Source organism: Carassius gibelio, chromosome B7 (genome assembly GCF_023724105.1).
Source record: "Carassius gibelio isolate Cgi1373 ecotype wild population from Czech Republic chromosome B7, carGib1.2-hapl.c, whole genome shotgun sequence".
Classification (NCBI taxonomy): Eukaryota; Metazoa; Chordata; class Actinopteri; order Cypriniformes; family Cyprinidae; genus Carassius; species Carassius gibelio.
The window spans coordinates 7607907-7624066 of NC_068402.1; the positions used below are offsets into that span (position 1 = coordinate 7607907).

A 16160-nucleotide genomic window follows, 5' to 3' on the forward strand; every position below is an offset into this window, starting at 1 on the left:
AAAAAAAAATATCCATACATGAAACACAAAATACAAACATCACAAAAAGAAACACAACAGAATTTTTTTTTTCACAAAACTAACCATGAAACAACAAAATTAAAAAAAACACTAAACAAAACGGGAAAAAAACATCACAAAAATGAAACACTAAACTAAACAAAAAACACTAAACAAAATAAAACTAAACTAAAACAGAACAAAAACAAAAAAGAAACACTATACAAAAACATCACAAAACAAAACACTAAACTGAAAAAAAAACACTAAACAAAACACTAATTTTTTTTTTAACAAAAACACTAAACAAAATGAAATACTAAACCAAATAAAAAATAAAATAAAAAAAATCACAAAAAAACGAAACACTAAACTAAAACACAAAACAAAAAAAATCACAAAAAAACTAAATGGTAAACTGAACAAAATTCAAAAAAAAAAACTTAAACAAAACACTAAACTGAACAAAATAAAACACTATAAACAAAACACTAAACTAAAACAGAACAAAACAAATATCACAAAACGAAACAAAATAAAACATCACGAAACGAAATACAAAACGACATGATAATCTGATTTAGATATTAACTGCCGTTGAAGATTTATATATATAAATAAATAAATAAAAATTTGGCAATAAATTTGTCATTATTAATACATCATTTTGACTACTCCTATGCCTGATCCTTGTGTAAAGTTTACTAGACATTCCTTAATATCAAGGCCTGATGTTGACCCTGGACAGACATGAAGGGTGACCTGTTAGGGCAGACTCTCCAGGCACCTGGAAGGAAACTTGAGCGCATTGTAATTAAGTTCAATCCTCTTCCTGAATAGTGAGTGCTTGATTCGGATCCTTAACAAAAGATTTGAATGCAAACCTCCCAGCGAGTCCAAACAGCTACTTATCACTACACGGAAGGACGAACCAACTAAAGATTCCTTGAGGCTCTGGAATGCCGCTCACATCAGCCGCAGCTGTTGTCGTTTCCGGAAAAGCACGGTCTAGACTCCCCAAGGTTTTCTTTGAAAGTTGGTCAAATGAGACTAGCACATGAGGGAAACGTTTCTAGCTCATATGAGGGCCGATGAGGCTTGATTGTCAGCTTCATTTGGAATATATGGAAAGATGTTTCTCCTCATTGCTTACCGCATTAACGTATGCACCATGTCATGGAAAATGTGTGCTGAGCCGTGCGAGTGTGGTTTTCATTTCTCGTTCAGTTGCGCAGGAACTGAAGTGGTCACTGGGGCAGCCTTTGCTCAAATACTTATGTCGCTCTGCAGCTGCAAAGACTAGACTGATGTACCCTGATATACTGCGCACTATACGTCTCAGTTAATATCTCTACGTTTTGAACATCTTGCACACACTGATTCTCTACAGAACACATTAAAAGCTTACCAGACATCAGACATGGTGGTGAAAACTCCATCTTTGAGGGACTCAGGAGACATCCAGCGCACAGGCAGCAGTCCCTTGCCTCCTTTTCTGTAGTAATCAGTCTCATAAATGTCCCGTGTCATACCAAAGTCTACAGATTGAGGATAAATGAGGCGAAATTACTAAATCTCTATAGTTGAGATACTTGAGATTTAGCCAAACAAAATGAAGAAAATACACTGCAATTTCAGAAATTCATTACTGTACTTATTCATTATGGAATGAATATGTGCAATTACATAATTCTTTTGAAATGTTTGCCATAATTTACTGCAAACCCTTTAATTTCATGCTGCAGTACACACAATGGTTAAAACAATGCTAATCTGAAAGGGTCAATGTAGCGATCGAATGTATTATGATCGAGCTTGGAGTTCACTGTAATAAAAAAGCGGTATTAAATGACTGGAGGAGTCTGATATACAGTACTTCACCAGAGACGATGCATTGTTTCAAAGGAAGATCCAGTTATGACATCTTAAATAAAAACTACAGTGTAAAAGCAAAATGAAAAACATGCATGTATGAATCATTCACTGATCAATAACACGCTTTTACAAAAAGATTTCCAATTCATGCTAACTTTAAAATTATGAAACTATTAAATATTAAATAACAAATTAATAATAATAAAAATATATAGAAATTGGACAATAAATAATAGAGCGTTGACACAGTGCATTGTAGTATGTAATTTTGTTATAAAACAATGAGAAACAGTGCAAAATGTCAAAAGGAGTTAAATCTGAGTTGCAGTACAGTATGTCAATGTTGTATTTTTACATTTAATTAACTGTGTAATTATAAATATTTACTGTGAAATGCCACCAACATTAGATAATTTATTGCTAAAATATTCTAAAACTTCTATATTCTGTTTATAGCCTACTACAAAATATAATATACCTGAAAAAAAACTAGATGAACTCAAATTTGGATGACTAGTCCCTATTTAACACAAGTCAAGTAATTCCCCCCCATTACAACACGTACCACCAATTTTGACAGTAAAATCCTCTGCCACCATGCAATTCCTTGCTGCCAAGTCTCTGTGAACAAATTTGTTGGCATTGAGGTAAGCCATGCCATCCGCGATCTCTCCAGCCATCTGAATCATCTTCTTCAGTGGCGGCAAAGGCAAGCTGGAGGTGTTCTGAGGACAGAAGAAGAAGAGGAGAATGATATTGCTGTAGCTCTATTCCAAAACCCAGTGAGTCTTGTGCATTTCATGATGAAGCTTTGCATCATGCAAATAGAAATCAATCCGCGTGCATGGGAGGAACATTTAAAATCAGTCACTTACAAGGATGCATTTTTCACTTAGGATACAGACTATGCATAGATAACACATCAAGAGACTGACTACACTAGGTTTCAGAGTCGAAGTCTTAGAAAAGCTTATAGTCTAGAACTGCAAGGAGTGGCCCATTAAGGCACAGAAAACAGCAGTGAACACAAGCACAAATGATGAATTCTGATTAATGCAAATTGTTTAATTATGCATCAAAATTTGACTACACTACTATACAGGTGGCAATTTAGAATGGCGGTTAAAAATTCAGTCTGATTAGCCAAATATTTTAATATCAGCGATGTGAAGATGTCACATGCATGCTTGTATTCACCTCAGCGGATCGAAGCGAGCGCAAGTAACTCTTCAGATCTCCTCGTGTCATCAGCTCCATGATCACCAGCGTGGGCTGACCCTGCGAGACTACACCCAGCAGACGCACCTAAACCAGTCACAAACCACATCAGAGGAACCTTCCAGATAAGCCAACATTATTACACCAGTTTACACCAATACTGACGATATTTAAAGCATCAGACCAGGCATTCTTTGACTAACCACATGGTGACAGTTGAACTCTTTCATAACAGAGGCTTCATTGAGGAACTCGATGCGCTCGTGCAAGCTAGCCGATTCGTTGACTGTTTTGATGGCCACCTTGGTTTCCGGCTCATCTTTGACGACACCTTTGGCGATGCCCTCATACACCATACCAAAGGATCCTTGTCCAAGCTCTCGGCACATGGTGATTTTCTCTCGCTCCACTTCCCATTCATCCGGCACATACACTGTAAACAATGTACAAGAGTTACAAACCAACTGCATATTTACGAATCAATTTTGCCCTTGACTGAATACTCACTTTCTGCTGCGCTGAAGTACTCGGGGTTAACAGATGCGTAAAGGACTCCGTTTCCAAGCCTGTCACTGTTTCTGTGGATGACAGATAGCACTTATTTTATGTGGAACAAGAAAACATTTCAAGATAATTTTGTGTTTTTAAATATCATAATATCTGGAGTATCTGGGATTGGTGCATTGTCGTTTTAGGGGCCTATGCTGTTAAAATGAGAGAATATGGAGTGTAAATGTGTTAAAACTGGTACCGTCTCTTGTTAAAACAGAAGAAAGCCATTCCAGCGCCGAGGACACAAATCAGGAAAATAGGGATGATGATGTAGGACAGGTAGTGCTCATAATTTGATTCTTGAGGATGCAAGAAGAGAACACTTGAAATTTCTAAATGGTCATATTTTGAAAGTAGAAAGGAATGAAAATGATGGTAAACTTACGTTCAACCTGATTCACATAGAAAGGTATCCGATCTGTCCATGACCCGTTTCCAGAGAGGGACGTAGCCCGCACACGGGCAGAATAGTTCCCAGCTCCCAAGTTGGAGAGTTTCACCCCTTTGTGCTCCCTGTAATGTTGGCGGGATACACACTCGTGCTTATCAGGCTGTAGGAAAAGATTTACAAGAACATACTGGTCAATGTAAAAAAAAAAAAAAAAAAAAAAACACCATAATCAATAAAATGCAGTGCTTTGTCAGTGCTGTGAAGCTCTATCTTAAATGTATTATTTAAAATATATATTGAATGTAACTATAATATGAAAAATATTACTTTTATTATAAATACCAAATATACTATATTTCAATTAAAACATATATTACAACAGATATAAACTGTAAAAACAATATGAAACCATTCTTTCTGGTCATCAATTCTTTTTGGCTGAGAAGTCTTTTCACCCATGAGATATTCATCTAGTACACACACACACACACACACACACACACACATATATATGTATGTATATATTAAAATAAAGTATTATTAAATATATATTTCAATAATAATAAATGATGTGCCAAACTACTTAATTTATGTTTAAGGTTATTTAGCTTTTTTATTATTTACTGATAAAAAAATAAGTAGTGAAGTTTGTTTCAAAGTATTATTATTATTATTATTTATTTTTATTACACCACAGTGAAAGGCAATTCAATGATGAACTGCCTTTAACTGAAAATTGAGTGTTCACTGTGAAACACTGTTTTCCTATTTAACACGGTAAAGTTGCTTTGTCACAATCTGTATTGATAAAAAGCGCTATATAAATAAAGATGACCACTTGACATTTTTCTATAAATACAAATTTTGTTGGAAATGTTCTAAAACGTTATTATGACCCAGATCAAAGTACAACCGTCACCTCAGTTCCAAGACGATACTGAATCTCATACAGTAGGATCAGGCCGTTGGGTTTTTGTGGTTCAGGCCACTTCAGGAACACAGAACCCTCCAGATGTTCCCAGGTCACAGGGCCAGGAATGTCATCGGCTCTTTCTACAAGAAAATCAAGAAACCAGAAGATTTGCCTTGGACATTTTTGAACACAGTGCTTCACTTCCGATTCTGTGTCGATGTCCTGCTCTTACCTGCCGCTCTGGTGCGGGAAAAGATAAATGCGGCTACGCTGCAGTGTCGAACCTCTTTGTTGCAGGCGTGCACATCGATGCGGTAAACGGTGAAGGGATGCAGGCCGCCGATGTCAGCACTACGCTCCTTCACCTTCTTTTCTATAAAGGAAAATTCCTGTCTAGGCGGCTCGTTATCTGAGAAGTTTCCCTCCGTCAGGTTCCAGTTTCCCGCCAACAGAGTGTGGAGGGAAGTAGCATTGGCCACACCAAAGAGATCCCGCCGTCGCCTGTCAGGAGGTCTGGAACCAAAGAGATCAGATAAACAGTGGAGTAACACTGTACAACTTCAAGCTCAAGTTCTGGTTGTGCAGAAATGGACTTTAAAACATTTATAGGAATGTTCTTTCACCATAGACTTCCATTGTAAATGAATTTATATGCACGTGCAGTTTTGTTAACTGAAAAAAGAAAAGTAGTAGTTTATTATTATTAATCTGCCTATATTGTATAAAATAAGCATTGTCCTTTCTAAAACGGTTACAGAGCAGAGGAAAGAAAATACAAAGATAACCAATACGTTAGTAAAGTGCACGGTATAAAATCCATGTTCATTTATGATCACCAATATTTAATATTGTTCTGCATCATTTTTCAGGATCTCTTTTTACATTAAACATCTCTTTTCTGCCCAACTATAAGATAACTTTCATTTTAAATGCAGTTTATTTTCTGCGCTAATCGACAGCAGACGTATAAGGGCGCTTTAATTTCCTCAGTATTGGGGAGACCATTTTTAACCCCAATTGTGAACGTGTGGGGTAACAACCACATGGCTGTTCTCCCGTGAGAGCAAGTTACTCTCGTTCATGCCAAAGCAATCACGGATTCTGTCCTCAGATGATCTGGCAACGGCTCCATCCCCTTGAATCTTTCCCCACACACACACACACACACACGCACGCACACACCACAGCTGGTCTCCATTCCTCGGCCTGCTATCACTCACACACTGGAGCGGTTTGTCACTCAACTCCCTACAAGCTGCAAGTCCTTCCTCTGCCTGATGGAAACACACATCCTACCACCACAGATGGGTTGAGTTTGGCTGAGAGCATGTGGCCAGAGAGACGTGATATAAAGCTATACATCCCTGTGTATATGACTGGATATGCTGGCTCGAACAGTCCTGTCTAATTGCTGGAATACGAACTATTTAAACCGAAATTTAGAGTGGAATACAAACCCATTTCATAATACAACACCGTTCAAACATGTTATTTTTTTTAAAGAAAGGTTGCATTACGAAAGCGTGCTACAAAATAGTTCCATTTCAAGTAAATGCCACTCTTTTGAACCTCATGAATTCATTAAAGAATCCTTTAAAAATATTAAGCAAAAGTATTAAGCAACTGTTTTCGACACTGATAATAATAAGAAAGCAGAAAATATTTGAAAGATATTTCTGAAGGATCATATGACATTGAAGACTGGATTAATGATGGTGAAAATGAAGCTCTGCATTACATTTTAAAATATATTCAAGTAAAAAAAAATTGCATTTGTACTGTATTTTTTATTAAAGAAAAACAGCCTTGGTGAGCATAACTTTTATTATTATATTTTTTTTTTAAATCAACTTTTCAAACGTTTCAGTTTCACCTTTATATAATAAAAGAACAGCATCTATTTGAAAATGTTTTTTCTTTTTTTTTTGTAAAAACTATAATAATTTTTCTGTCAATAATGAGCAATTTAATGCATCATGTATTAAATCATTAAAAGAAAGCCGATAAGAAATCTCAGGTCTTCTAGCCCCTAAATGTATTTATTTATTCACTTATTTGTTTTTATAAAATACTGATTGCTTGATTGCTCGGAGTGATTTATTGTTTGCAAATCCAACTGGTATCAACAGAAGTCCCTGAACTTACGACCAAACCAAAAATGATGACCAAACACCTTTTTAAGTAAGTACCACTAAAAATAGCACAAGTCGAATGCTAGCAGGCCATTCTGGACATTCCCGCTCTCTAAACCAGTGACTTTCCCTCTTATTATCTGCCCTTCTGTTCCCACATCCCTGTGAAACTTTTTCATTCTCTCTCGATCTTCTTTCAGCGCCTCCCTCCGTGCAGAGCGGCATCCATTGATCTGTGTGCTCTCCGGCTGGAGGGGAACTTCCCTTTATTTCATTGGTATTCCAGACGGCATTACTGTGCATTTCCTGGCAGCCGAGTGGTTTGAGGGGGGAACGGCAACTGAATGGATATGATTTCCTCTCCTTCTCGTCCCCCCTTCCTCTCCCCCTCTCGAAATCCTGAACTTCGAGGGAACTCGAGGCACTTCCCTCAATATCTCGGTTTTCAGTAAAAACAGGTTGTGCTGGCCCGGGTACAGACATACATCTCAGCTGCCTGACATAGTTCTGGCCCCGCTGCTTTCGTCGTCAGCCAAGCAATGACAAACACGCAGAGGAAAGAAAAATAAAAATAAAAAATAAACCAGACAGAGCAGGATAATCTAGTCCCAAATAACGCAAGCCAGGGTGGAGAATTGATGCCGTTTTGATGTCCTGAAACTTGAATTCACAGATGAATTGATTTCAATACAAGCCCGCTATACAGCGATTTTGGCGCTCCCTGCGGGACACATGCACCACCCCACCTGATGATGGATAGTAATAGGATACAGATATCGCTCCTCATTTTAGAACAGAACACTTACAATAATGTGAGATCATAGAGAAAATGTGGCTTACGTAGTCATTTACATAAGCTTTGCTTGGTCTCCTCGTGCTATTTAGATCCAGACTCAAGAGCTCGTACCACACGATTAGCAGCACAATTACTGAGGGAACGCTGAAAATTTTCCAAAACAACCTCTCAGACAAGAAACAGAAGAGCCATTACAAATACTAACATCCAAAGACATCAAGAGTCCCTTGCAATCTTCATCTCTGAGATCATGAAAGGTTAACATGGATTTATTGACTATTAAATGTTTTAATTTGAAGTTTAATGCATGTTCTGTACTAGCTGATGCATCAAAATCTGGATGGGAATGAGGTCACATGTTCTACGAGGCTTCAACTCCGACATTCAGTAAGAGTTGTTGCCAATTAAGTAAGAGTTGTAATGCTTATATCATTCCAAACCTGCGGGCTGTGATTTTTCTGTGAAATACAAAAGAAGACTCTTTACTGAGCCCTTTTCTGTACAATTTATAGTAACATAAAAGTAGTCTTTTATGTCCAGTAATAAATACTGTTATAATAAATAAATGCCGATACTCTTTTTTTTTTTTTTATCAATAATATGAACGCAAACTCAATAATAGTGCATTGAAATGTATTTTTAAAAATTAGCAATAATGGCAATAATGTTTTATTAAATCAAAATGAGAAATAAAAAATAAAATAATTATTTATTACCAAATAAAAATACATAGTTGATAATGATAAATTATTTTAATTCCTATCAAGTGTGATGTTTTATAAAAAAATTTCTAATGTTTTTACTGTATTTTTGATCAAATAAATATGGAAGCCTGTTTCCAGCACTGAATAAAATGTAAAAAAAAAAATGTTAATTGCAACTTTTTATCCCACAATTCTGACTGTTTCTCAGAATGATGAGATTTAAACTCAGAATTGTGAAAGAAAATAAATAAATACATAATTGTGAGACAAATTTGGAATTGTGAGGGGAAAAAATAGTCTGAATTAAGAGCTTACATCTCGCAATTCTTAGAAAAAATACAATTGTGAGAAGTAAACTCACAACTGCATGTAAAAAAGTCTCCCAGTTACCTTTTTTATTCAGTGGCGGAAACAGGCTTTAAAAAAAAAAAGAGATGTAAAAACGGACAATTTCTTGTTGTTCTTGGAGGGAGAAATAATCATATTCCTGGTCAAACTCTTAAGTTTACCTGGGGGTGAATATGGCATTGTGGAGGAAGTTCTCAAAAGCTTTGCGGTAGTAGATGTCTTCCTCGATTCGCTTCAGATCCTGCTCTGTTTTAGGGCATGGACAACAGGGACCTTTGTCCCGCCCCCCTGCTTCAGGATTGGTGGGTTTGGTCTCCTCGATTTCTGTCAAACCCGTGGCTGAAATCCTGATTGGGATCTTCAGTTCTTTAAAGAAACAACATAAACATAGTTACATTTCTCCTGTAGTGACACAATCTGGTATTGTTTCAATATGCTCAAAATATAAATTTTGAAAGCACCACAGAAAAGCAGGAGAGTGAGCGAATTATATTAAAGTATGAGTTATAGGAGGCTTTCAGAGCAGCGCTAATAATATACAGACAGAGTTGAATGGCTTGAATAGGATGCACATTATTTTATTATGGCAAATCTTTAGACACTGGATACTTCAGATGTCCACAATAATATGTTTAACTGTTTCATGGTCAAAAGTCTGAATTTCTGTTGGGAAAATGGTGCTCAGTTTGAGACCTTTAGAGCAGTAGTTGTGCTGGTAGAGCTCACGGTCCTCGCTCTGCTGCTTCCAGCGGAGCAGGTAGTAGGTGGTGTTTCCGTTGGGGGACACAGGTGGAGACCACCGCACCACCAGCTTTGATGAAGAATTAGAGTATGCACGAATGTCTACCGGCATTGAGGGTGCTGAAAAAAATAAAAAAGTTCTTCATTTAGCAAGTTAAATGTTTACTACAGAGTAAATCCTCTTGGAGAAACCCATGGAAAGTCATAAGTCCACAACCACTGAGATACTTGTCTAGAATCAACCCTAAACTGCTAAAAATCCTGTTCTTAATCAGCAACTAAAAATATTAAAATACTTGAAAATAAAAATTACATGATATGTGCACACTAGCATTCAAAATAATGGTGATGGTTAGATTTTGCTTAAGATTATTTGACCACAGCTGTAGTAATGACAGTAAAATTGTGAAATATTTAAATAATACAGTATTTAAATATAATATTTAAAAAGTAATTTATTCCTGTGATGCAAAGCTGAATTTTCAGCGTCATTACTCCAGTCTTCAATGTCACATGATCCTTCAGAAATCATTCTAACATGATGATCAAAATTCATTTTTGTATCATTTTAAATGCAAAAACAACAACAACAAAACCGTTGTGGTGCGTAATATTTTTGTGAAAACTTGCGTTGTGATATTTATTTTTTCAGGATTCTCTGATAAATAGAAAGAACAACAAAAAGAACAACATTTCGTTGAAATCTATATTTTTGTAAATGTCTTTTTACTGTCACTTTTGATCAATTGAATATGCTTAATAAAGTAATATGCTTATTAAAAGTATTAATACTTTTTTATTTTACTGGACTGGAAATTTAAAACAGAGAAACAGGCTGAGATATATGTAAACATACGTCTTTTATTGTAATAATCCATTCACATATTTGAAATTTAAAGTATAAAAAAAGAGCAACAAAATAAACATCCACGTGTATTTCCAAAATGTTTTAATTAATCTAAATACTGTATTCAAATTAAATCATGCCAAAATGTCAAATAATGTCAATAAATGTTATTTCAAATAAAATGTCAGAGCAAACATATACCATCCTGAGTATTAAAAAAAAATGATTTGGATTTTTTTTTTTTTTATATATATATTATGCAACTTTCCTTTCAGGTAATTCATCTTTACATATATATATATTTTGATATTTTAAAGAAAAACTGAATAAGTGTACTAATTAGGAAACGTCTTCATTGCCTTCAATTAAATTCATAGCTGACCTGAATCTAGTTCCTTACCTGATGGTTTAGTCCAAATGTATACCACTTCACTCTTCGCCCCAAGACGCTGTCTGTCCTTGTCCCTGTCCCTGTCCTCCACGACTAATGTTACAGCTTTAACAAAGATAGCATACTGAGTCCAGGGCTTCAGCATGGTGAGCGTAACACTCGGGTTTTGGGTTTTGTCTTCCTGTAAATCCACGTCAACCATGTTCCAGCTGTCAGATCCACAACCGTCCTGACCATCAAACTCAGTCAGGTTCTGGAAAGGCCTACGAGAGAAAGTGAAGGCTATTTACAAAGCTGCGTGAACATCTTAATGGTATTGAGAAAAGCGGTAAAAAAAAAAAAAACAGCTAACATATGAAAAAAACACTTACGCTTCTTTGTAGTATACAATAAAACTGACAAGGTCTCTGGAGTTGGCTGGTCGAAAACCATCCCACGTCAGCTTGATTCTATTACTACTCGTGGTATTCGATATGAACTTTAGGATTTCACTCCCACCTAAGAAAAACATTTACAAACATAAACATGAAACATTTTAGATTGACATACCGTCTATACTCATTTATAATCGTTTAAAATGAGAACAAATCATATTTACAGCTTGCACGGTCTCCATTGTTGCGGAAATCTCCTTCCAAAAACTTCTCCTTAATTCCCGTTTTCTCCCACATTTTGTGGATCTCGGACATGCAGAGTTTGGGGTTCAAGCGGAAATACAGTTTTCCAGCATTAATGGTGAGATTGTGCTGGGACCAGTCCCACAAAAGCTGGAGATGCTGGTTATCCAAGGCAGCAAAGGCATACATGCTGAAGATAAAATAACAATTACAATGAATGAGTGACAAAAACAATACAATATGCAAACTGCTGAGTTTTGGGAGTGTCAAATGCATTTAAATGCAGGTTTGAATCCTCTAAACTAATGTTCACTAATCACTGCTACACTACTTATTCCTCCAAATATTACTGCAACTGGAGGCATATTAGCATCTGACAGAGATGCAACAGTAAGCAGGGTTATTATAGTCAACCAAAAGCAAAAAAATCATTACTTGATATAAAACAATTGCTTATTTTCGTTGTTTAACTTGAAGTAGCAAAACAAATTAATAAAATTAACAAAAACTACATAGAAATAAAAAAAACTAGTATAATAAAAAAGACAAAAACAAAACTACTAAAACTTACGCAAGAAAATATAAGATATGAGAAAATAAGCATATAAGAAAATATAAAAATGAAATGTATATTACATTTACAGATGTGCTCTAAAATGATTTAAAATTCTACAATTTACTTTAAGTTCTATATGTATGTATATGTGTGTGATATTTTTTAGTTTTTCCATGATCGTGGGAACCCTCTTTTTAATCGGTATGTATATACATACAGTCCACCTATTACAAGCGACTACTGTGGCAAGAGATGAAAACATATATTCACAAATTGTGAGTCATTAATCAATGCACACCTTCCTCTCTATATTTACCACTGGTATGGTTTTGTACACACTGCAGTAAATTCAGATGTACAGCGCAACTGTCACTTTCACAAATGCCTGAACTCAGTGTATATGAAGCTGCAGTACGTTTGAGGCCATGACTTGACATAAACGCTGATGATTCACAAGCACTGACGTAAATGATCATAAAAGATAAACAGCTTCAGTAAAAGCTGCCTTTGGAATGTAAGCACTTCACATGCATTAAGAGCAAATGTTACTTTTAACCCTACAGCACACCTGAAAGCTTTAGTCTGACACATGTCGAGTCACTTTACACAAACACACACACACACACACACACACACACACACACATTTAGTGGTTTAAAGACGCTGTGAACCAGTCTAATACACATGCTCTAATTGTGTATCTATCAGACGTGTATATTAGAGGCCTGACGTTTGTTTGTCGATGCACGTTTAAGGGAATGTTAATGGAACAGACTTATAAATGTTGAATATGTGGATGGAGGGCTGGTTTGTTTATATTTGTCTCCAAAAGCGCTCCCAGAGCTCAATTTAGTCTTTCGTAACAACATGGCACAGAGAGGGCTGTTTTGATCTGTCTTGAAAATGGGATGACGGTAAACAAACAGGCACTGAATTAAATTACACATTTCTTCTATGACGCACAGGACCCATTCTGCTTAAGGAACAGTTTAACGTTAATTCTTTACGTAATTTCACCGTTATAACCAACAACAGGCATGTGATGGGACCGAAAAAAAAAATCCCCATGTAATAAGATAATATAATAAGAAGAATTTAAATAAATAATAAAGTGCACAGAGGAACTACATTTAAAAATTAAATAAAATGTAAAAAAAAAAAAAAAAAAAAAAAAAAAATATATATATATATATAATTCAAATAACATTACTGGTATACAATAATAATAATAATAACAACTACAACAACAACTTGCATTGAGGAACTAAATAAATGGTTAATGTAAAATACATTCTATAACAATATCTTTGTCATATGTAATTATTATTATTAGCAACATTATTGTTATTATATAACATAATAATTAATTTTATTACTGTTATATGAAAATAATAGAACAATAACATTATAAAATATAATAATAATTATTTTGATTACATTATATTTATATTTGTTGTTATATAATATAAAATAAATTTAATAATATAATAACATATGCAAAAATATAATAATGTATTATAATTATTATTATAACCCGCCCACCACAAAATCTCATTGGTTCGCAATCCTACCCTCATAACTATCCATTAAACATCATAAATCATCTGACTGGCTGGGATTCGTGTCTTTTTGAGCAGTTTTGTGTTGAACGGGGATAGATAAATTGTTGGAATGTGTCAAACTCAAATCTTACTCATCCCATAGTTCCTCTCCATGGATGTATCTGAGGCCCTTGAGGAACGAGAGCGAGCTCAGGGCATGTGATGAACGTATCTTAATGTATCCCGTCACTGTCTTGATGAGTCCCAGGAAGTTCTCCAGCTCCGAGGCTATGTTAGCTAGAGAGACGGAGGAAAAGAGAGCGTGTCAGCGAGCAGGTGTATACAGCAAGCGCTCCGGTGCTGATGGAGGTACTCACTGCCGCGGCGGATGTTGATATGCAGGTTGCCTTTGATAACGGTGCAGCCCTTGAGGGACTGAGCCGCGTCCACTGAGTCAATGACCTTTTCATCACAGATCTTGTCACACAGGCCGTCACAGGCAGTGCAGAACATGCTGCTAGACACACAGGGACAAAATGAAGATCACCACCAAACCAACAAAGGTGAACCGGTTTTATTTTCACTAGAATTACAACCATTCCTCAATCACACTTTCAAGTTGGTACCTGCGGTTCTCATCACGCGTGAAGCCGGGTGGGCAGTCGGACATACACTCTCCTCCGTGGATGACGAAGCGGTCGTAATCAGGCAGGTGGACCTTGGAGCAGAAGTCCTTGGTGATGCAGCGCCAGCCCTCAAACTTGTACGTGCCGAGTGGACAGTCCTCCACGCAGCGGCCCTCGTGATAGTAGTGCAGGCAGGCGGCACAGGCCCTGTCGCTGTCGGGCACAGTACAGCTGCCCAGGCACTGCGGGTGGCAGCACTCGCCCGAACCCGTGCACGCCCGCTGTCCGCACCCCTTTGGACAAACTGGAGGGAAAACACAGGAAGGGAAATGCTGATGTGAATCCCTTTCTGGGGCTGTTTCAAAAATACCCACTAAATTAAAAACACAATCAAAAAAGACTTAGGCCCAATCCCATTTCTATTTTATACCCCTTCCCCTCTGCCTACCCCTTCCCCTTGTCAGTTGAAACAGAGTGTCAGAAAATATTCCCCTAAGGATTGGGACACCACTACTATGCCTTTATCATGATCATCATACGTCATCTAGCTCTTACAATACACACATATACTGATGTGCATTGGAGCCTTTAATTATCGTTCTGTATTAATGAGCTGCTTACTGACACACACACCAGAAATCGCGCAGCTCACACATCCAGGAGAAAATAATCTCTTCAACGCTGCCTCACGACTTATTAAATACAGTTTAAATACTGAATTGCTACATTATATTATCCAGCGACGACAGGATACAATCGCTGTTTTTAAGTAAACTCACTCTAAAAAGATAAATGCACACGCAACCTCCATTTCTCTCTCTCTCTCTCTCTCTTTCTCTCGAATAGGGAATATTTGAGTAAATGGTTTAGCGATTTCTAATTATTGGGGGGAATAGCCCCATCAATGTCTACGGCAGTTATCGCCCTGATCAGACGTATGCTGTGGCACTATCATACAGTCTGTAATGATATGACGTTAGCAAATATTAGCAATTTTTTGCAAACATTTCTTTGAGTAACATGACCATTAATATGAACTTACAATTGAATGTAACATAAAACAAATAGGGCTGTCAAATGATTAAAATTTTTAATCAAATTAATCAGAATTTTCAGTAGATTAATCAGGATTAATCACTATTTGCAATTACACCTGAATCCTAACCATTTTTTTTTTCTGAAATGCATACCAAAAGATAAATAACAGGACACAGATACATAATTTTCATGTATTGATTCATCAATATGTGGTTCTTTTTTTCTGAATTTCAAAAGTTTAACATTTACTTAGATCAAATTTACCTTAGCACTATATCAAACCATGCCATTTAACTACAGATAGTGTAAGAGTTTTAGGTGAACCAGTGGTTAAATATAGCCACATATCTATGAAATTATGCATAGAGAAACTCGAAAGAATGAACTCAGAAACACAAACATGCGCCCTCTGCACTCTGGACACTCTTGTTTTTGGGAGGTGTTCATTTGCTCTGCCACAATACTTTAGGATCGATATTTTCACGTTTTGAAGGCTTCAAGTGCCAGTAAAACCAAGTAAAAATGCATATGCTTTTCCAAACAGCTGTAATTTTCGCTGCATTGCATGTAGGCGTTCTGCGCATGCGCAGTGTTAAACACAGGACGCTATAACAGGAAGAAGCTCCAGCGTATCAACTACCAAAGTCGTCTCTGTTTATCGAGCTTGGCATGAATGTATTTGAGAGTAACTGGGGTAAAACCTTAAGCTTCTTCGGTGTTTTCGTCGTGGCGCTCGCTGCTGTTTTTTACTATCTTGAGAATTCAGAGATCGACGAGACTTTCCTCACCTGAATAATTCTGCGCATGCGTGAAATGCGTAAAAAAATTTGACGTAATTAACGACAAACAACTAATTAACGTCGTTAACGCGCTA

The 16160-nt window shown here is 36.5% G+C and overlaps 1 protein-coding gene across 3 annotated transcripts in view; it reads right to left on the reverse strand.

Annotated features, from left to right (window-relative positions):
- The window catches only part of LOC127961315 (insulin-like growth factor 1 receptor), a 77196-nt gene that overhangs the window by 10377 nt on the left and 50659 nt on the right, over nt 1-16160 (reverse strand). Inside the window, exons 3-19 of one of the 3 annotated variants that reach the window (XM_052560375.1) lie at nt 14249-14552; nt 14000-14136; nt 13775-13919; nt 11507-11715; nt 11280-11406; nt 10918-11171; nt 9623-9790; nt 9091-9295; nt 5182-5462; nt 4956-5089; nt 4031-4196; nt 3845-3944; nt 3601-3671; nt 3297-3526; nt 3073-3180; nt 2441-2600; nt 1409-1538 (exon numbers count right to left, since the gene is read on the reverse strand). In XM_052560375.1, the coding sequence (XP_052416335.1) occupies nt 1409-1538; nt 2441-2600; nt 3073-3180; nt 3297-3526; nt 3601-3671; nt 3845-3944; nt 4031-4196; nt 4956-5089; nt 5182-5462; nt 9091-9295; nt 9623-9790; nt 10918-11171; nt 11280-11406; nt 11507-11715; nt 13775-13919; nt 14000-14136; nt 14249-14552 (2929 nt within the window). Of the gene's footprint in view, nt 1-1404; nt 1539-2440; nt 2601-3072; nt 3181-3296; nt 3527-3600; nt 3672-3844; nt 3945-4030; nt 4197-4955; nt 5090-5181; nt 5463-9090; nt 9296-9622; nt 9791-10917; nt 11172-11279; nt 11407-11506; nt 11716-13774; nt 13920-13999; nt 14140-14248; nt 14553-16160 lie in introns of those variants that run through there. The other 2 variants (XM_052560374.1, XM_052560376.1) reach the window with 2 other exon arrangements.